Source organism: Sphaerodactylus townsendi, linkage group LG02, assembly GCF_021028975.2.
Source record: "Sphaerodactylus townsendi isolate TG3544 linkage group LG02, MPM_Stown_v2.3, whole genome shotgun sequence".
Taxonomy (NCBI): domain Eukaryota; kingdom Metazoa; phylum Chordata; class Lepidosauria; order Squamata; family Sphaerodactylidae; genus Sphaerodactylus; species Sphaerodactylus townsendi.
The window spans coordinates 9896269-9918625 of record NC_059426.1 but is presented as its reverse complement, the minus strand read 5'-3'; the positions used below and the strand labels follow the sequence as shown (position 1 = coordinate 9918625).

The 22357-nt window shown below is 48.4% G+C and overlaps 1 protein-coding gene across 2 annotated transcripts in view; it reads left to right on the top strand.

Moving 5' to 3' along the window:
* Positions 1 to 8899: 8899 nt before the first annotated feature.
* The window catches only part of WDR75 (WD repeat domain 75), a 48638-nt gene continuing 35180 nt past the window's right edge, over positions 8900 to 22357 (top strand). For both annotated transcript variants that reach the window (XM_048486856.1, XM_048486855.1), the window contains exons 1-5: positions 8900 to 9029; positions 11988 to 12053; positions 15643 to 15742; positions 18012 to 18136; positions 21010 to 21080. In XM_048486856.1, coding sequence (XP_048342813.1) covers positions 8907 to 9029; positions 11988 to 12053; positions 15643 to 15742; positions 18012 to 18136; positions 21010 to 21080 — 485 coding nt within the window. In that variant the 5' untranslated portion in view covers positions 8900 to 8906. The remainder of the gene's footprint in view (positions 9030 to 11987; positions 12054 to 15642; positions 15743 to 18011; positions 18137 to 21009; positions 21081 to 22357) is intronic.

The following is a 22357-nucleotide window of genomic DNA, read 5'->3' as shown; positions in this document are numbered from 1 at the left end:
CATACTACAACAGAAAGTACCCCCGAGCATATGAGAGAACTAAAGAAAAAGAGGAAAAGAAAAACAAAAGAAGACAAAGGAATCCATGGAGAGAAAGAGGAGGAAAAGAGCAAAAGATAAGGCCAAGAAGCCAACCGCCAAATCAAGGGAAAACGACCAAGAGAAAACCACTCAGGCGGCAAACTCAACCAAAGCCACCACAAGTAAAGTGGAGGGAGCCAACCAAGGTCAAAAGAGCCTTTCATACAGGTCACACGTAAGAAAAAGAAGCAGGCCTCCCTAAGCTCCAAATAGAGAGCGAAAACAGTCAGCAGGAAAAAAAGAGACAAACATCACCATTACCACCACCATCGTAGGAGAAGAGGAAGAACAGAGGAAAGAAAGGGAGAAGGAGGAGAGAGAGAAGACAGAAAAGGAAGAGAAGGCAGAGAAAAGAGAAAGAAAAACAGGACGAAATAACGGCATATGAAACAAATAGAAGCAACCGAATCACCGGGGGCAGCCATTGCGGCTGTGGTGAGCAAAGAGGCAAAGGAGGTTGCTTGCAAAGGCATTGCTTGGGACCAAGCATGCACCAGGTTTGCAATTATTGGCTCCAGGCCTAAAAGGTGGGAGGAGCCAAGGTATAAAGGAGCACCACACCCTGAGCTCGGCCTTCTTGGCTGCTGAGACTCAGGAACGGCGTAGTGTCCTCGTCTTTGAGTTCTGAGCATAAGGCCAAGAAGGAGCGGATTTTGGTGATATCGGGCTGTGATCCCTGCGAGGGGAGTCAGCCCACTTTCTTGTTCAGGGTAGCGGAGTAGGGAGAACTAGATACCCCCCCCATTACTTTACCGAGTCATTACCTTACCATCTTATCCCACCACCACCATCCCTCCCTCCCTTTCCTCTTCCATTCCTGCCACCTTTCCTCCTCTGCCCTGCATCGGCCCCGCGGCTGCGGGTCTGCCGTTCTACTATGCCTCCAAAGTGAAGTAAGAGCATTGAGTTGCCAGGAGGTGAGCGGGTTCCCTCGGGCCGAGCGAGAGCGCTATTGAATAGGGTGAAGGCCCAGACAGGCCCAGGAGCGGCTGAACCGGACCCGGTGGTGGGCAGGCTCGGCGTGGTCGGAAGCCTCAAGAAGTGCACAGAGTTTGCAATTATCCCCAATAGGGAGGGGGATCAGAACCAACCTTGCGGGGAGTGCTCCCGTGGCCACGGAGCAACCCTGGGCTCCTGAACTGCAGCCCAGCACCTCGGGGGGCCCAGTAGCATCGGAGCCAGGGCCCAATACTAGCTTAACGAGGAGCTTGGCGGACACGCTCCTCCATCTATCGCAGGCCCTGTGCGGGTTGTCGGCGAGTCTTAACGCCCCAGCCGGGGCAGACGACCTGGTGCCATCCACTTCATCGGCAGCAGTTTTCGCAGGGGAACGGGGTGCGACGGGCCATCCGGCCCCAGCACTCCAGCTCTCTCTGCCTGTGAAAGCATCGACGTCGGTCGACGCATCGGTGGGGACAACGGAGCGCGAAAGCCGCAGGAGGAAGCGATCTTCGCGGCGCTCTCATTCGTCTCGTCAGTCTCCCAGCTCCTCCACTTCCAGTGAGTCATCGGAGGACAACGAGATGCAGGCAACAGGGGAATACTGGTATCAGGGCGAGAGGGCGCCTTCCTTGGCCTCTTGGCTTGCAAAATGTAGGCACCTGTATAGTCCAGAAGCGCCACCTACTGGTACAGCTTCTGATGACACTGGGAACCCTCCCGGGTCTCACATGCCCAGGAAGCTAAGGGAGCAAGCGCTGGATGGTTATTACACTGATGTCTTCAAATGCTTGAGACGGGAGGGAGAACAGGATCTGGCGGGGGGAAAGGCAGATAAGAAGAAAAAGGAGTACCCCGCAGCAGACCACACATTCGATAATTGGTTGAGGGGCTATAGCGAGTACTTGGCCCTGATTGCGGCTGCCTACCCTTTAAGGGCCTGGCACTTAGTAGCCCACATGACCCATGTCCTCCGGGCTCGCAATCTGGCAGGTAGTCCTATTACTCTCAACCGGCACATGTCAACAATAGCTGCGGGGGTTACAGGCACCACTGCGGCTATTGGCACTCTAGTGGAACTGCTGAGAGAACGTGCCACTGTGGGAGATACGGGCCAGGGGAAGTCATCCACGTCGCGCCTGCGCCTGTGTGCTACGATCCTCACATAAATGTGGAAGAGGGCGATTGCGCGGCATGCTGGCTGAAGCACCTCCAGAAGTTCCTGCTCAAGAGGAGCCAAGACAAACTGTGAAGCAGGTGTCAGGAGAAAGGAAAAACACATTTTTGATTTGTGACTAATTTTTTATGAGTCCCGAGAATGTGTCCACATTTCGTGGATTGCAACAGAATCTGAACTCTGGAGAAAAAAATGCATGGTTATGCATAGCTTTTCCCCATGCGTAAAAATTAGCCTTTGCGCCACATTCAGGGTTAGAGCGTCGGAGACTCGAGTCAACATTCAAACGTCTTGGTGACCCTACAATTGGGAGGGTACATTTCTCAACGTGTACGGAGCTCCCCTCGCGTGTGGGCGTTCATACTGTGGTTCAAATGGGCCAATAGAGTTTCTGACAAGTTAACTGACTGAAGCCCCCCTTCCGTTTTCCCTTTATTCTCAGGATGGCTATGGAGGGAACAAGACATGGGGTGGCTTGGCAGCAAGAAGATTAATATAATGTTTAGCACCATCAGGGACAGGGGATATGCTGCTCTTCACGGTGGTTTTGTCACCTACCAAAGCGTGCCGCGCCTACAGAGGCGATAGTCTTGTAGGAAGCTGAAAGCGGGCTTGGGAATGCGTCGGGACGGAGGAGCAAAGTCCGAGGGCTCTAAGTGGAAACGCACTGAAGAAAGAGTTTTTCAGCGTGGTGCAGGTTTGGGGCGGCGTGCCCAGAAAAGCTCTTGTAGCGCCAGAATACCAGCAAAGCGGCTGTATTCGATGCGCTGCAGGCCGACCAAGACTGGCAGACCGGCGGCCACGTAGTGAGTGCTTACATTCTCCAGGCCAGCATGGTCAGAATTGTTCTTATTACCAGTACCAAACCGGCGGGACGTTTTATTGACTGCGGGTGATTGCTTCTATCTGCAGGTTCTGCTCAACCAGATGATATTGTTGGGCTCGCGAGGAAGAGGGGGCCGGGACAGAATTCGACCGTGGCGGCGGAAGCTCATCAGCGCCGTTAAAGGCATGAAGGGCAACTGTGCCGTGGTTAATCCAGCAATGACAGCAGCCCTGCAGAAGGTGAGACGTCTGCTTTTCCCACCATGGTAGCTCATAGGCGCTGGCTCAAGCAATTTATATTACCTGTTAGTTTCTTTTAAAGTATGCCAAATTGTTGATATTGGGCTTATCAGGCTTGAAAACTATATCTCCATGACTTTATATATCTCCACGCCAACACATATATCTCCACTGTACATATATATCTCCACTTCGTCCAATTCGTACGGCAATTTATTACAAGACAACCTTCTCCTGGGTCCATAATCATGTATTTGTTAAACCAGCTTAGTATCCCGCCAATCTACACCGATATTTATCAGCGTCATAATGTCACCCATTGTGGTAGCTGTCATCACAAGTTCATGACCAGTCGTGAAAAATCCTGTGATGAATTGGTGGCTTGAATTACTTATAAATACTGTCCCAATTCAAGGGCAGTCAAATTTCTCATCATTTTCAGTTGTATTTCAATCCACTCTGTATATACACTTTCAGTTGTATATATTTCAATCCACTCCAGGAAGTACAAGTTTAAGATAACCTGAAAGTGGACAGGATGAACACCGCAGTGTTTGCCAAGTGTTATGTGAGCCAAACACACCTGTTCCTCTCACCTTACCAATTTGGATCCTTTCCTGTTTCCTAGGCACCAGTTCCCAAATCAAGGGGCGGGTGTGAAAGAGATTTAAACCATCCCTCGTTGACTGCACTTGACCCTAAGTAAGTTTTTTGCACTGGGGCACGCCTGGAAGGGTTTTTTCTTTTGCACGACTAATTGCATTTATTGTCATTATGTTTTCCTGCCTTACAACTAAAAGATTGTGCCCACGTAACGATGGCTCAGTTGAATCTCTGGCCCACCAATTACTACACTGTCTCAGATTCAAGGAAATCAGAACCAAGTATGTGAATGTTACTCCTTTACATTTACCCCATCTCCGCGATTTAATTAGATTACACTACTTGTTGGACAATCCTGATCCTTCTCTCTATGATAGTGGCAGACTTTCTCCTGGAAATTACTAAACACTAGTAGATTTCCTTCGACCTAACATTTATTTCCTGTATTGCATATGCTTTTTAATCCTTTTATTATTGTTGTTGTACTGTTGTCTATGCCAATAAAGGCTTGCTAATGTCTTGTCCTGCCTTACAGGAACCAGAATGGACCGGCGACTGTAGAAGCTGGAGGAGGAGGTAGCACAGCTGGGAGCCAGGGTGCATGTGTTGGAGCTGGGATAACAGGCTCTCTGAAGCCATTGAGGCTGTCGCTAGCGCCCTATATCGCGCACCAGACTGAAACCAACGGTATACTGAGGAGCTGCGACAGATAAAGCGGGAACTGGGAGCTGACTGGAAGTGACGTATTGGCGGCGGACCCTTGGCGAGGAGACATGGTACTTTCATTGTCGGACGTTTATGAAATCCTATGAGGGTGCCGTGAAGGCTGCAAAGAGGGTATTTTTTGCTTCCACTACGGCAGAAGCTGGCTCGTGTCAAGCACAATTGTTTAGAATTACGATCCGGTGTTAGACGATTCAGCGCATAGGTTCTCAAATTAGAGAAGTTGGCTGTCAGCTGTGGGACATTTCGCGAGAGCTGCTTCACGGCAAAGTGTTGGCTCTTTGCCAAACCACCACCTGCGACAGTTGATACAATAAGAGTGAACTAGAGGCCCTTAGCCCGTCACGGAGTCCTCGTCTGGACCGCTTCGACCGACTTGACCCGCTCAAGATGATGACAGAACACTGAAAGCGGCTACATGCGATTCCACATGTTCTTTTGACCCGTGCCCTTCCTGGCTGGTGAAGAAAGCCGGCAGGGAGGTTAGCTTCGGAGACCACCTGTTGGATATTCATCCAGCGGCTCTCTTGGGCAGGGAGCTTTCCGGGTTCGGCTTAAAGAGGCAGTGGTCCGCCCGCTCGCAGAAAAGACGTTTGTTTGGTCCTGAGGATCCGGCCGGTGCAGCCCGGTTTTACTACAATCTACCATGCCTGGGCAGATGCATTGAGCGTGATGGCGGAGCAGCTCCAGAGATTTCTGGATGAAGCCTGCGTGTTGGATCCCCTTCCAGTCCGGTTTCTGTGGCGCAGCCATGGGACCGAGGCGGTGCTTTTAACGTTCGTGGACTAACTCCGGCTTCACTTGGACAGAGGAATGGAGATTAGTCGATGCTGCTAGATGTTTGTTGGAATCTCACTGCGGCGTTCGACGTGGTAGATCTCTGACCACCTGGTCTCGCCTTCCTTCGATAGCGGGGTCTCTTGGGTCAGCCTTGGATTGGCTGGCCTCGTTTCTCCGAGAACGAGGATTTTAGGTGACATCGGGGGGTGAGAACTCCAGAAACTGCCCCATTGAATGTGGAGTGCCGCAGAAGGCGATCCTCTCCCCGATGCTTTTTAATATCTACATGCGCCCATAGCGGTTTAGTCAGGAGTTTCGAATGCGGTGCTATCGAGAATGCGCCGATGACGCCCAGCTTCGTGTTCACGATGGAGGGGCAGCCCGTCTACGGCCCCTGGAGCTCTCCAGTGCTGTTTAGAAGCAGTAGCTGGGTGGTTGAGAGCAAAGTCAGTTGAAATGAAGCCACTGCAAAGGCGGAGGTCCTGTGGTTGGGGCGAGGGGAGAGACCGATGGACTTTTGCTTGCGGTAGCTAAGCGGCGAAGATCGCATCTAACCTCGACTGTTAAGAGCTTAGGCGTGGCTTTGGACCGGTGACATTATTGCTCAGCCGGAGAGAATGAGTCACTCAAACTGCCCGAATGCGCTTTTTTACCATCACGACAGGAGGAACAATTGGCCCATTATCTGTCCCTGGCCACAGTAGTCCATGCAATAGTGCGCCTCTAGGCCTGGATTCTTGTAGCGCGCTCTCGCGGCTGGCCTGCCTCTGTCAGTGATCCGGAAATTCTGAAACTTCGTTCAACATCACGGCAGCGGAAGCTACTTCTGGGACCAGCTAGTTTGGGACGGGATTACTCCGATTCTATACCATCTACACTGGCTGCCCATAGAGTTCCGGGCCAAAATGCTTCAAAGTGCTGATCTTCTTGACCTTCAAGGCCATTAGTGACATTGGGCCTGCATCACCTGAGGGATGCGCATCTCCCCGTACTGCCTTTACTGGGGCCCTCCGCTATAAATCGGAGGAGCGGTTGCTCAATCCCTGGCCAAGAATAAATCAGCCTGGCAGCAACAAGGGCCAGAACTTTTACTGCCCTGTTCCCTACCTCGGAAGAACAGGCTCCCTAAGGAGACCAGGGCCCTCGCCAGGGACCTTCAAGAGTTTCGACAGAACCTGTAAAACTCGACCCTATTCTAATGGGCTTTAGGCCATGGAGACGACCATCTGACCCCAGCACCATCTTGGTCTCCATTGAGCTGGAATGGGACTACGGATAAGTCGCCATCTATAAATTGTAAATTTTAAACTGTTCAAATTCTATTAATTTAAAATTGTTATAGATTGTTTTATATTTGTGTTATGATGTTGATGTACACCGCCCTGAGCCCTTCGGGGGAGGGCGGTTTAAAAATGAAATAAATAAAATAAATAAATAAATAAAATAAAGCTGAAAGGGTGCTGCATGGGCTGGAATCTGGGATAGGCAGGCTTGGGTCTCCATTCATGCCATAGAAGTTTGATGCCAGTCGCTTTCTGTCAACTAAACCTACCTCGCAGGGTTGTCAGGAGGATAAATTGGAGGAGGAGGAGGAGAAAACGTTGTACTCCGATTTGAGTCCTTGTTGGGGAGAAAGGTGGGGTGTAAATGATGTAAATAGAGAAATGTTACTGAAGGCCATTGCTTTCACCTCCTGCATGTGAGCTCCCAAAGGCACCTGGTGGGCCACTGTGAGTAGCAGAGAGCTGGACTAGATGGACTCTGGTCTGATCCAGCTGGCTTGTTCTTATGTTCTTACTGGAAGCGGCCACTACCCCACTGCTGCTTAGTAACTAGAAGGTTAACAAACAGGGACTAAAGGTTTTTCTGCACTATGGAGCCCCAGCAGTTTTCAGATGTTTATTGCTTCTGCATACAGCGATTCCTTTAGTCATCCTGGTTAGTAGCCTCTGATGCAGCTATTCTCCCTGAATCTGCGTAATCCCCAACATATACATTTGATCCTTCAGATTATATGATGACTAAATTAGATTTTACTCTGAGGCAGTGGTCTCAGCCCCTGGGGGTTGAGGCTGGGATGGCTACGTACAGAAAGTGGGGAAGGAGCAATGCATTTGTGCGGGTTAGTTGACATGCACGTAATTAGTACAATTCAGTTAGAAATCCAGTTCGCCATTCAGCCATCCTTGCTGGAGCAGCATAAAGAACTCAGAAGAAGAAGAAGAGGAGGAGGAGTTTGGATTTAGGATTTATATCCCCCTTTCTCTCCTGTAGGAGACTCAAGGGGGCTTACAATCTCCTTGCCCTTCCCCCTTCACAACAAACACCCTGTGAGGTAGGTGGGGCTGAGAGAGCTCCGAGAAGCTGTGACTAGCCCAAGGTCACCCAGCTGGCGTGGGAGTGCACAGGCTGATCTGAATTCCCCAGATAAGCCTCCACAGCTCAGGCGGCAGAGCTGGGAATCAAACCCGGTTCCTCCAGATTAGATACACGAGCTCTTAACCTCCTACACCACTGCTGCTCCCAAGCTCTGTTGCATGGGGGTAAATGTGGGTCCCCGTTCTGAAAAGATTGGACACTGATGCTCTAGTATGCAGGGCACATTTACACTAGTGGCAGCGGTAAGTACTTTTTATCCAGTTCAGCCATTTCTGCCAGAATAATAAAACTAAAGCCCATTTTGGTGTTCAATAAAACGGGCTCTAGTAAGGGGGGTGGTCCAGTCAGGGATCCCCTGCCCCCTTTCCCCCACCAGAAGCATGTCCCCCCCTCCCCACTGGCCTCCACCGCAGGCCCAGGCAGACTCACCTCAGGGTGCCGGTGTTGCAGGTAGGTGTGGGGGAATTGTAAAGGGGGTGGGATTCCAGGCTGCCGGGAGGATGGCTTGTCACTGGGGGGCGGGGGCTGAATTACGGAGTCTTGGGCCGAGCTTCAGGGCAGCAGTGGCGTAGGAGGTTAAGAGCTCGTGCATCTAATCTGGAGGAACCGGGTTTGATTCCCAGCTCTGCCACTTGAGCTGTGGAGGCTTCTCTGGGGAATTCAGATTAGCCTGTACACTCCCACACACGCCAGCTGGGTGACCTTGGGCTAGTCACAGCTTCTCGGAGCTCTCTCAGCCCCACCTACCTCACAGGGTGTTTATTGTAAGGGGGAAAGAGAAAGGAGATTGTCAGCCCCTTTGAGTCTCCTGCAGGAGAGAAAGGGGGGATATAAATCCAAACTCTTCTTCTCTTCTTCTTCATTTCAGAGGGGTCAGGCGGAGGTGGGCCAATGGGTGTGCAGGAAGCACAGGATGCCAATTGACTTAGGGTTCGTCGTCAGACCTTTGGACTCTTAGCCAGTTATGCATGGCAAGATGGCAAGGAGCCCATCATTGTTTTCAATGTGAGGGCTGCCAGTTAATTTTTCTAGTTATTCTAGTTATTTCTAGTTTTCTAGTTGTTCATATAAACATATAGTTTGTCAGCAGAGAGTACTAAAGCTTTTCTTAGTTAATTCACAATTAATGCCTTTAATTCATTTGCTCTGCAGGTATCTTATGTGTGCTTCAGGGGACTATGTAAAGGTCTACAGCACCGCTACGGAAGAGTGTCTGCACGTCTTGCAAGGTCACAGCAACCTTGTGACCGGAGTCCAGCTGAATCCCCAAAATCATCTCCAGGTTGGTGACAATTTTTATAAATTGGAGCTATTAGTCTCAGTTTCAGTAGTACAGACTTGGAAAGGACCTATGAGTATTTGACTTATCTATATATTTATGCATTTAAAATGTTTACGCCTTTCTTCCATACAGAGCTCAAAACTTCTTTCAATATTAACAAAGTATATTTTTTAAAAATGGGGGGGGAAAAGCCGAACCAAATTTTAAAATCGCAACTTGTAAACTGCTTGAAGGAAATGCAGTCCTCAGAAAACAGTCTTTGTTAAGATCGAACATGAGAGGGCCAGGTGCAGCCCCATGGGGAGGTTGTTACATTACTGTGGAGCTGGCACTAGAAAGGCTCTGTCTTTGGTTACCCACCAAATGAGCTCTTTTGGTGTTACCATCAGGAGAGCCTCTATTACAGTGGTGGCGAACCTATGGCACTCCAGATGTTCATGAACTGTAATTCCCATCAGCCCCTGCCAGCATGGTCAATTGGCCATGCTGGCAGGGGCTGATGGGAATTGTAGTCCATGAACATCTGGAGTGCCATAGATTTGCCACCACAGCTCTATTATCTTCAGGAGCAGCACTGGCATAGTGGTTAAGAGCAGGTGCATTCTAATCTGGAGGAACCGGGTTTGATTCCCCGCTCTGCCGCCTGAGCTGTGGAGGCTTATCTGGGGAATAGAGATTAGCCTGTGCACTCCCACACACGCCAGCTGGGTAACCTTGGGCTAGTCACAGCTTTTCGGAGCTCTCTCAGCCCCACCCACCTCACTGGGTGTTTGTTGTGTGAGGGGAAGGGCAAGGAGATTGTAAGCCCCTTTGAGTCTCTTTACAGGAGAGAAAGGGGGGATATAAATCCAAACTCTTCTTCTTCATCCCTGGGCCAGAACATAGAGAAAGAAGAAGAAAAGTTTGGATTTATATCCCACCTTTCTTTTCTGTAAGGAGACTCAAGGCGGCATACAAACTGCTTTCCATTCCTCTCCCCACAGCAGACACCTTGTGAGGAAGGAGGGGGCAAGAGAGTTCTGAGAGAACTGGGACTGGCCCAAGGTCACCCAGCAGGCTTCTTGTGGAGGAATGGGGAAACAAATCCAGTTCACCAGATAAGAGTTTGTCATTCATGTGTAGAAGTGGGGAATCAAACCCGATTCTTTAGGTTAGAGTCCACCTTTTGTTAATCTGCGCAACTCTGAAAGGCAGGGATAGCGAATAGCTGCACACTAGCTATGCATTGTGCTTAAATCTAAATTAAATGAGTACTTCCAAGTATAATCCCAGTGCAAACATTGCCTCTATTCGTACTCTGTCATGCTGGATTATTACAAGTTTTCAGGCTCTTTTCAAAGTCCTGGTGATGATCTTTAATTCATGCAGACTTTTCCGCAAGTATCTTCGGATTCCTGGGTGGGGAAGCTGCCTCCTGTTCATTTGTGACAGAAATGAAAACTGTAAAGGGGGCAGCAGTGGCGTAGAAGGTTAAGAGCTCGTGTATCTAATCTGGTGGAACCGGGTTTGATTCCCAGCTCTGCCATCTGAGCTGTGGAGGCTTATCTGGGGAATTCAGATTAGCCTGTGCACTCCCACACATGCCAGCTGGGTGACCTTGGGCTAATCACAGCTTCTCGGAGCTCTCTCAGCCCCACCCACCTCACAGGGTGTTTGTTGTGAGGGGGGAAGGGCAAGGAGATTGTAAGCCCCTTTGAGTCTCCTGCAGGAGAGAAAGGGGGGATATAAATCCAAACTCTTCTTCTTCTAAAGTCTGAGAGTTGTATCTTCTCTGATCTATTGTGGAACACTGTTGTGGGCGACCAATGGCCAACCCCACTTCTAGCAGCATTTCTGGGTCTTGAGTGACTACCAAAAAAGCATCTCTATGACAGGACTCGTTGAAATCATTGGGAATGTATTTTTCCCACTTACTTGTAATAAACTGTTAAACTGTATTAAATCCTTCTAGGTTGCCTTATCGTTGGGCGACTATATATGAGTGAAACACAAAATTGCGGGTTGGTACAAGGTATAAAGTAAGCAACAGGAAGAGAATGGTACCAAATGTTAATACTATGGAACAAAAAGCATATGTTAAAAGATAAACTGATCAGCTTATGAGCACTGCAGTTGTGTCTACTTCATATGTAGTAATTGGACTTAATATAAATATCGTTTTACCTATATGACAAAAATTGGGTTTATGCCTCAAATCAAATATATTTCCAACAAAAAAATAATCCAAATGGCTTTTTCAGTATAAAAATGCCTGTACAAGTACGTCTTTTCTATAAATACTATGAATAGAATTTAGTACATATCCAACATGGAGGGACAACTCCTAGGCTAGTGTATAGCATATACATTTTGTTTAATAGTATGACATTTAGTACAGTTCTCGTCTTATTTTTTTTATTTTATTGTTGGGAGACATCCCATTCAGTCTACATGCCGTAGTGGAGTGGTTTTATATCTATTAGATGCTAGTGGATTACAATTGGCCTTATCAGCCCCTGCCAGCATGGCCAATTGGCCATGCTGGCAGGGGCTGATGGGAATTGTCGTCCATAACATCTGGAGTGCCAAAGGTTCGCCATCAGTACAATTGTCCACAGTTTGATCTACACCGCACAGGTTCATTCACACCGAAGTCTTTCAAACCCAACATTTTGTCAGCGGTAAAAAACAGTATATGTAATGAAGGGGGGGGGGGAACAGGGAGTAGAAGAGAGTGCGACAAAACAGCAAAGCTTAGCCTTCTGTGATGCGATGATGGAGGTCCATAACATCTGGAGTTCCAAAGGTTCGCCACCACTGGCCTACGGTATTACAATAAATGGATTGTTTTGTTATCACGGCTGTAGAAAACATGTTCATTACTAGCTTCCACAGGTACAACAGCAGTTACACAATAACGGGGGTCCAAATGCTTTCTGAATCGCAAAATAAACTTTTTAAAAAATTCTTCTCTTTCAGCTCTACTCCTGGTCTTTAGACGGCACCATTAAGCTTTGGGATTTTCTGGATGGAATTCTTATTAAGGTTAGCTCACGAGTGAAAAAGCTGTGCCCGAGTAAATAAAGGCTCGGCCTCCTGGTTGCTCTGTGTGTGAAAAGAGTTGTCATGATCCAGAACTTTCAGTTTGCAAGGAAACGCTTTGTTTGCAAGAAGTGAACGGGGCATGGCATGAAATAAGGAAGCACCGTGGAGCACAGGGGTAAGCTGCAGGGCTGCAGTCAAAAGTTCTGCTCATAACCTGAGTTCAGGGAGCCGACTCAAAGTTGACTCAGCCCTCCTTCCTTCCAAGGTCAGTAAAATGAGTGCCCAGCTTGCTGGGGGTAAAGTGCAGAGAACTGGGGAAGGCAATAGCAAGCCACCCGGTAAATGGAGTCTGCCTAGTCCAGTGATGGCGAACCTTTGGAGCAGCAGTGGCGCAGTGGCTAAGAGCAGGTGCACTCTGCACTCTGATCTGGAGGAACCGGGTTTGATTCCCAGCTCTGCCGCTTGAGTTGTGGAGGCTTATCTGGGGAATTCAGATTAGCCTGCACACTCCTACACACGCCAGCTGGGTGACCTTGGGCTAGTCACAGCTTCTCGGAGCTCTCTCAGCCCCACCCACCTCACAGGGTGTTTGTTGTGAGGGGGGAAGGGCAAGGAGATTGTCAGCCCCTTTGAGTCTCCTGCAGGAGAGAAAGGGGGGATATAAATCCAAACTCTTCTTCTTCTTCTTTGGCACTCCAGATGTTATGGACTACAATTCCCATCAGCCCCTACAATTGGCCATGCTGGCAGGGGCTGATGGGAATTGTAGTCCATAACATCCTCACCCAGTGAGTCAGGGAGCAGCCGTGGGGTTGTGGTTAAGAGCAGGTGCACTCTAATCTGGAGGAACCGGGTTTGATTCCCCGCTCTGCTGCTTGAGCTGTGGAGGCTCATCTGGGGAATTCAGATTAGGTTGTGCACTCCCACACACGCCAGCTGAGTGACCACACTTCTTCTGAGCTCTCTTAGCCCCACCTACCTCAAAGGATGTGTGTTGTGAGGGGGGAAGGGAAAAGCGTTTGGATTCCCCTTTAGGAAAGGGGGGATATAAATCCAACTCTTCTTCTTCTAATGATCCAGCGCTTGCATAGGGGACTTCTTTGATCTTTAGTGCTCTGTGGGTAAAATCTCCTATTGCCCATGTCAGCTGCAGAGATAGTATTGACTGTGCTCATTATAGGCACAGAAGGTAGAGTGAGTACTGTGCATGAGCCCTTTCCATTGCAGTTTGAGCTTTTTTAAATTATTCATTTGTGTGCGGGGGGAGGGTGGGTCCAAAAGCACCAGAAAAGCAGGGAAGCTCAAAATTCAGCAAGCAATAAAATGAGAAAAAGGAAATATATCTTCTCCCCAATTTTTCATTCTAGACTGACTCATAATGTTAATCTAGCATGTGAAATTGGTCAGATTAATACAATTGTGACTCCATGTGCCATCATTTTTTAGCTAAAGCAGGGGTCTTCAAACTATGGCCCTCCAGATGTTCATGGACTACAATTCCCATCAGCCCCTGCCAGCATGGCTAAGTGGCAGGGCTGATGACAATTGTAGTTCATGAACATCTGGGGGGCCATAGTTTGAAGACCCCTGAGCTTAAGGAATTGCAAGGGGAACAGAGTCCACTCTGGCATAAGTACGTGTTAACGCGTTCCACTTAGAGAAGGGCACCAGATCAGAAGGTTCCAGAAGAGCCCAAAATGAATAGTCTTAACAACTCAAGAAGCAAACCCAATAATTATACTCTGCCCTATAGAAAGATCTAAGTGCGGTCAGTCGTGCGTCGGCAGAAGAGAGAAGAGTGCTTCCGCTGCTAAAAATAGTCCCTTGGTGTTTGGGGTGGGGAGGGTTGGAGGGAGCTTGGAAAGGGCGGAAGGAGTTGGAAGGAAGTCTCTTATTATTCAGCTGGGATTTTTATGCTTCTGCGTACTTTCAAAGGTACTTTTTCTCCTCCCAGCGAAAAGGCCAGAACGTGCCCTTCCGTCTTCGTTCTGCTGGGAGCTGAAGTAGTGCCGGCCGGCCACTTTCCACCCCGTCCCCCGCCTGCCCCTGCAATTGGTTTCTAGGGCCAGCAGGGAGCTGCCTCTTCGTTGTTTCCTAAGGCAGCGCCGTCCTGGGCGCTTTGCCATTTTGTGCGTGGCCGGAAGCAGCGGGCCTCGGCCATGGGCGGTTCTCTTCCTGCTGCCGCTCTTGCTCTGCTGTGAGCAGAATGCAGCCTCTGCTCGTTGCCCACACCCCAAACGCAACCTACCTTGCAAAGCGGCCATTAAAGCCGCCAGCTAAACTCAGCCTTCCTGGGGCAACCTCTCCGGGCAGCAAACGAGCCCCCTCCAGGGGGGCGGGGGCGAAAATGGGTGTAGCTGATGGGCTCATTCTTTCTACCTTGACATCCTCACTCGTGACCCGTCCGCAAACAGCGTGCTCAGAGAACAGGGCTGGCCAGTTTATTTAACTCCGTCAGCTTCAGCAAAACTCCCCTCTCCCCCCCCCCCCATCGTCGTTGGCTGTGTGCATTTAAATGCTAACACTTGGAAAGGAGAAGAGAGGAAAAGGAGGGGGAAAATAGTTATTAAACGGCAACAATGCAGGACAGGAGGCAACGGGTTCATGCAAGCAGAGAAGCAGAGAAGGGCAACGAAGATGATTGAGGGATAGGAGCACCTTCCTTACGAGGAGAGGCTGCAGCATTTGGGACTCTTTAGTTTGGAGAGGAGACGTCTGAGGGGGGATATGATTGAAGTCTATAAAATTATGCGTGGGGTAGAAAATGTTGACAGAGAGACATTTTTCTCTTTCTCACAATACTAGAACCAGGGGGCATCCATTGAAAATGCTGGGGGGAAGAATAAGGACTAATAAAAGGAAACACTTCTTCACACAACGTGTGATTGGTGTTTGGAAGATGCTGCCACAGGAGGTGGTGATGGTCACTAACCTGGATAGCTTTAAAAAGGGCTTGGACAGATTTATGGAGGAGAAGTCGATTTATGGCTACCAATCTTGATCCTCTTTGATCTGAGATTGCAAATGCCTTAACAGACCAGGTGCTCGGGAGCAACAGCCGCAGAAGGCCATTGCTTTCACATCCTGCACGTGAGCTCTCAAAGGCACCTGCTGGGTCACTGCGAGTAGCAGGGTGCTGGACTAGATGGACTCTGGTCTGATCCAGCTGGCTTGTTCTTATGTTCTTAAGCAGGCGTCTGTGGGACTTCCATGGTCTCAGTCATCCAACCCCTTTCGGGCTAATAACAGGAGCCTCTAAAATGAACAATTTATATGGCTGGCTCTTGCTGTTTGGGGCGTAGGTAGTAGACTGAACTTTGTAAACTCTTGGGCAGAACTTAGCGGCTTGACTGGACCTGTGCAAGTTCTCAGGAGCTTTTCAAGCTGTCCTTTTTTTGGGGGGGGGGGGAACCACCTGGGATTTTGTGCGGTAACTGTAAAGCATACTCAGAGTGGGTCTCCTCGGAGGGGGAGGAAGTGGCCGCAAATGCGTCAAAATAGGATGTGCTTCAGTGATTTTATTTCTCTTGTCACAGCTTGGTTTTAGTTGGACTCTTCACATATGCTGAACACGTGTGTTCCCTTTCAGACATTTGTGGTCGGGCACAAACTCTTTGCCTTCTACGCAGTTGCCAGTTTTGAGGGTTCGGCGTTTGTAATTATCGCAAAGGACAATGACGAAAGACTGGGTATGGCTTAGTTTCTTCTGTTTTGTGCTGTTATGGATCTTACATGTTGTAACAAAATGAACAGGGAATGGTTTCTATATCTTTTTCCCTTTAGAAGAAGAAGAGAAGAGTTTGGATTTATATCCCCCCTTTCTCTCCTGCAGGAGACTCAAAGGGGCTGACAATCTCCTTGCCCTTCCCCCCTCACAACAAACACCCTGTGAGGTGGGTGGGGCTGAGAGAGCTCTGAGAAGCTGTGACTAGCCCAAGGTCACCCAGCTGGCGTGTGTGGGAGTGCACAGGCTAATCTGAATTCCCCAGATAAGCCTCCACAGCTCAGGCGGCAGAGCGGGGAATCAAACCCTGTTCCTCCAGATTAGATACATGAGCTCTTAACCCCCTCCGCCACTGCTGCTCCTTAAGGGGGTTCCATAGGTCAATGCACCTTTGAGTTAGTATGAATGCTTTTAAATTTGCTGAAGCGTCACTGATTTGCCTCATGAAATTGTACTTTTAAGGGCGTTGGTTCGCTATAGTTTATATATATATATGGACATATATTGAATCAGACAATTGGTTCGTCAGGGAAGGTGCGGTCTACTCAGTCAGACGGAGGCTCTCCAGGGTATCAAGCTACCTGGAGCAGCAGTGACGCAGTGGTTAAGAGCAGGTGCATTCTAATCTGGAGGAACTGGGTTTGATTCCCCACTCTGCCGCTTGAGCTGTGGAGGCTTATCTGGGGAATTCAGATTAGCCTGTATACTCCCACACACGCCAGCTGGGTGACCTTGGGCTAGTCACAGCTTCTCGGAGCTCTCTCAGCCCCACCTACCACACAGGGTGTTTGTTGTGAGGGGGGAAAGGCAAGGAGATTGTCAGCCCCTTCGAGTCTCCTGCAGGAGAGAAAGGGGGGATATAAATCCAAACTCTTCTTCTTTTACATCAGCTACTGCCTGGTTTTTTTAACTGCAGATGTCGGGAATTGAACCTGGGATCTTCTGCATGCCAGGCAGAGGCTGAGAGCCAGCGTGGTATATTGGTTAAAGAGTGGTGGGCTCTAATCTGGAGAACTGGGTTTGATTCCCCATTCCTCCCCATTAGCGGTGGACTCTTCTCTGGTGAACCGGACTTGTTTCCCCCCCTCCTCCACGTGAAGCCTGCTGGGTGACCTTGGGCCAGTCACAGTTCTCTCAGCACTCTCTCAGCCCTGCCTACCTCACAAGGTGTCTGTGGTAGGGAGAGGAAGGGAAAGGAGTTTATAATCCGACTCGAGTCCTTGCAGGAGAGAAAAGCGGGGTACAAATCCAAGTTTTTCTTCTTCTCTTCCGCTGAGCTATTTCATTTGTGAACTCCAAAGCACCCCAAATTGCAAGAAAGCATCTATAAATGAGACATTTCCATGCAGCTCAGTTAAGCATAAGCATAAGCATTTTATTGTCATTGTGCACGCACAACGAAATTTACAGCAGCATTCCTCGATGCACACCATTTCAGACTCATACCCCATCCTCACTTTCCCCTTCCTCCTCCCATCCCTACACAGCCCCAAACACATCAACACGAAGCCGCGGAGTTTAGCATAGCCACAGCTCTAGAGTAGAAGCTGTCTCTAAGCCTCTTTGTCCTAGTTTTTATAGACCTGTATCGTCTGCCGGATGGTAACAGTTCAAAAAGAGAGTGTGCTGGATGAGACGGGTCTCTCAGAATATTTTGGGCTTTTTTTAGGCTTCAGGAATTATAGAGTTCTTCCAAGGAGGAGAGAGGACAGCTGATAATCCTCTGAGCAGTAGTGATCACCCTTTGGAGCGCCTTCCTATCTGCCACTGTGCAACTGGAGAACCATACACAGATGCAGTAGGTTAAGACACTCTCTATAGCACAGCGGTAAAAGGACACCAGGAGTTTTCCATTCAGTTGTTGTTTCCTTAAAAGTCTCAGATAGTACAGTCTTTGCTGGGCCTTCTTAACCACTGCGGCAGTCTGTACGTTAGATATGTATTCAAAAAAGTTTTGTTTCTCCTACCCCACCCGGAAATCTGAAATTTGACACCACTAGCAAAATGCAAGAAGGGGCCATCTTTGGCACACTACAGTGAAAAGATGTGGTCCTGACATTTACCTCATAACAGAGACCCCAGTTCTAAATGACAACTGGTGGGGGTCAGGTGGGGAGAGAGGGGGCGCTTTTCTGTTTTTAGGATACAACCATTGTCTGCTGTCTCTGCGTGTATAATATTTATGCGGGTGAAATGCACAACACCTTGTTAACAAGAAATCTTTCTTTCCCCAGGATCGTTTCAGCTGGTTTCGGTGAAATTGCCGAAGGCACCCGGTCAAGAAATAAATGCCAACGAGTGGGAAGTGATTTTGGAGGGGGTCAGCCAGTCACCCAAGTGCACTGCCTTCGGAAGAGAAGTACGGTCACCTTCCATATTTTCACGCACTAGAATAATATTACATAGGTAGCAGGTTGGGTCCCCAATGGCCGTAAATGGGTCGCGTTCCCAGAAGAAATCTTTGCAGATATATCACATCCCAAAAAGCGATGTTCTGATGTTTAGAGGATCCTTAGCAAGCAAGCACCATGATCGCTACATCCAGGAAGTGGAATTGGCAAAAGTATTAGAATCATAGAATGATAGAGTTGGAAGAGACCCCAAGGGCCATCCAGTCCAACCCCCTGCCATGCAGGAACCCATAATCAAAGCAAAGATGGCCATCCAGCCTCCGTTTAAAAACCTCCAAAGAAGGAGGCTCCACCACCCTCCGAGGTAGTGCGTTCCACCGTCAAATAGCCCTTACTGTTTTCCTGATGTTTAGGTGGAATCTCTTTTCCTTCACCTTGAACCCATTACTCCTGGTCCTAGACTCTGGAGCAGCAGAAAACAAGCTAGCTCCCTCACCAACATGACATCCCTTCAAATATCTAAACATGGCTATCATGTCACCTCTTACCCTTCTCTTCACCACACTAAACATACCCAGCTCCCTAAGTCTCTCCATGGATTCCAGACCTTTGACCATTTTAGTTGCCCTCCTCTGGACCCGTTCCAGTTTGTCAGTATCCTTCTTGAATTGCGGTGCCCAGGATTGTACACAATATTCCAGGTGAAGTCTAACCAATGCAGAATAAATAGGTACAATTACATCTTTTGATCTAGACACTATACTCCTATTGATACAGCCCAGGATTGCATTGGCTTTCTTGGCTGCCGCATCACACTGCTGACTCATGTTCAGTCTCAGATCCCTTTCACATGTAGTGTTGTCTCAGGCAATCTTCAAGAGGCGGGCTGAAGGGCAGTTGTGGGGGAGGCATGAAAGGGGGTCGCACAATTCAATATAAGAAGCATTGGTGATCTCACTTCATTCACGTTCTTGTAAACCAGAGCTACCGCACAGCGTGGTTCTGAGTGTAAAATTAAGGCGGGAAAAACGATGCATGTCACCCTGAGCCCCTCAGAGGAAGGGCGAAGTAAAAATGTAATAGATTCTCAAAAACATATTTCACAACACGTACACTGCAACAAATCTTACGATTTTCCTGAGTTATACTTAACAAGTTTCTGCCACAACTCAGCGTGTGACAACTCTTCAACTGTGCTGTTACAAATATCCCATACATTAACACCTCACCAAAAATGTGAACTTCTCCTGTGCTGTTTCACTTGACTGCAGGCTGAGATAGTTCGTATTTCTATTTGAATCTGAGTTTCAGGTCAAGGGGGGAAGGTGGCTTGACTGCTTACGATACCCTTATCAAATGATTGACTACCTACTTCAACTGGAGCTTCTCCTGAAGAAGATTCTTTTGAAAAACGTGGAATACACGCTTAGCCCGTTTTAGATTCTCAGACAGAGAGAAAAGAGAAGCCTATTTGTGCCTCATTGCTATTCTGTTAAGGACAATTGAATTTTTTTCATAGTCCAAGAAGAAGAGGAGTTTGGATTTATATCCCCCCCCCCTTTCTCTCCTGTAGGAGACTCAAAGGGGCTTACAATCTCCTTGCCCTTCCCTCCTCACAACAAACACCCTGTGAGGTGGATAAGGCTGAGAGAGCTCAGAAGAACTGTGACTAGCCCAAGGTCACCCAGCTGGCGTGTGTGGGAGTGCACAGGCTAATCTGAATTCCCCAGATAAGCCTCCACAGCTCAAGCTGACGCTCAAGAAGAGGACTAAACTTAAATAATTGGACTATAAAAACTGGAAGGGCTGACACCCCCAACCTCCACATCCTTAATGGTTCTTGGATAATTGATTGTATGTTATGAGTAACAGTTGTATGATTACATGTTTGGCAACAGGTATTTGTTATGTGTTAGAATTAGGCAATAGTATATAGTGGTAGTCCATTAGGTATAGTGATAAGTGGATGTTTAGGAATCTCATTAGTAAAATAAGCACACTATGCACTTTATATTGAGGCTTGTGTATTAGCGGAATATATCTTTGTGTTGGAATTGGATTTCCCCCCTGCTTCTCCACATGAAGCCTGTTGGGTGACCTTGAGCCAGTCACAGTTTTCTCAGAACTCTCTCGGCCCCATTTACCTCACAAGGTGTCTGTTGTAGGGAGAGGAAGGGAAACGAGTTTGTAAGCCGCCTTGAGACTCCTTACAGGAGAGAAAGGCGGGGTGTAAATCCAAACTCTTCTCCTGCTACTACTTATATGTTTGCCTCATGGATTTTTTTTTTTTATTTGTGAAGAGAGGGTAAAACCGTTCATGATGCTTCTCTTAGTTCCACAGAGTAAAGCTCTGCAGGAGTCACTGTGAGGCCAGCAAGAGCAAAAAAGAGGAAAAAACAAAGGAATCTAGAACCCTATTGGGAATTCAGAATTCCAGCTTGCGTAGTACAACACCAATATGGCTAGTTCTGTGTGACCAAAAGGGTTTGAACTTGTGCTTTTTAAACAGCTGGGATTCCCTTTCTTCCCTCGCCTCCTTGTATGCAAAATGCACCTTTCTATTGAACTCACGTTATGGTCTGTGTGGGGATTGGCGATATCTGGTGACCCCAGAAATTATGTGTGTGGGCCATTGGTTTTGGAGCCCCTGCACTACAAATGCATTCTTCTAGGTTTACTACTGATGAGAGTTTCAAAATGCACAAAACAATCAGTGTAAATAATACATGTGACATGTAACATGCGCTATTGCCTGGGGCACTGTTCTCTTGTTTTGCCAAGCAATTCCGTGTCCATCTTTATTGTCCCAGCCTGTTTTTGGAAAGACGCTTTCTCAAACTGTGGCAAAATACTAAACCTTAAACTTCTTTGACTCTGACAGGGGGAATACGTGGCATCAGTCTGGGGCCTTCACCTGTTCGTTTATTTTTTCAAGAGGAAAAGAATCCATAGGTAAGGAAAGATGGCGCCAACTGGCCACATTGTGGAACTTGGGAGCACTCTTGCCTGGGTATTGTGGCTGTCAGGAATTGTCTGGCTTTTAATAGAAATGTTAGCAGCCTCCACTAATTTCTGATTTATCGTCTACAACCGTGGCATAGGAGCTACCTGGAGCAGCAGTGGCGCAGTGGTTAAGAGCTCATGTATCTAATCTGGAGGAACCAGGTTTGATTCTCCGCTCTACCGCCTGAGCTGTGGAGGCTTATCTGGGGAATTCAGATTAGCCTGTGCATTCCCACACACGCCAGCTGGGTGACCTTGGGCTAGTCACAGGTTCTCGGAGCTCTCAGCCCCACCCACCTCACAGGGTGTTTGTTGTGAGGGGGGAAGGGCAAGGAGATTGTCAGCCCCTTTGAGTCTCCTACAGGAGAGAAAGGGGGGATATAAATCCAAACTCTTCTTCTTCTTCTCAACCTGGGGGTCGAACGACCCTTTCACAGGGGTCGCCAAAGACTCTCTGCATCAGTGTTCTCCATCTGTAAAATGGATAAATGTTAGGGTTGGGGGTCACCACAACATGAGGAACTGTATTAAAGGGTTGCGGCATTAGGAAGGTTGAGAGCCACTGGTCTACAACATAATCATGAACTGCAAACTCCTGACAGGAAGTTGTGTGACAGATGTTTGGTTGGTGGTTGTGGGTTTTCCAGGCTGTGTGGCTGTGGTCTGGTAGATCTTGTTCCGAACGTTTCGCCTGCACCTGTCATCTTCAGAGGTGTATCACAGAGAGAAGTCTGTTACACACTGTTTCTAGTGAGAAGGGAATGTTTAGTGGGGTATATATTGCCATATCCCTTCTCATTGGACACATTGTGTAACAGACTTCCCTCTGTGATACACCTCTGAAGATGCCAGCCACAGATGCAGGCGAAACGTTCGGAACAAGATCCACCAGACCACTGCCACACAGGCCGGAAAACCCACCACAATCAGTTGAATCCAGCCGTGAAAGCCTTCAACAATACAGATGTTTAGTCGAAGGCTTTCACGGCCGGAATCACTGGGGTGCTGTGTGGTTTCCGGGCTGTATGGCCGTGTTCTAGCAGCATTCTCTCTCTCCTGACGTTTCGCCTGCATCTGTGGCTGGCATCTTCAGAGGATCTGAATCCTCTGAAGATGCCACAGATCCTCTGAAGATGCCAGCCACAGATGCAGGCAAAGCGTCAGGAGAGAATGCTGCTAGAACACGGCCATACAGCCCGGAAACCACACAGCATCCCAATACAGAT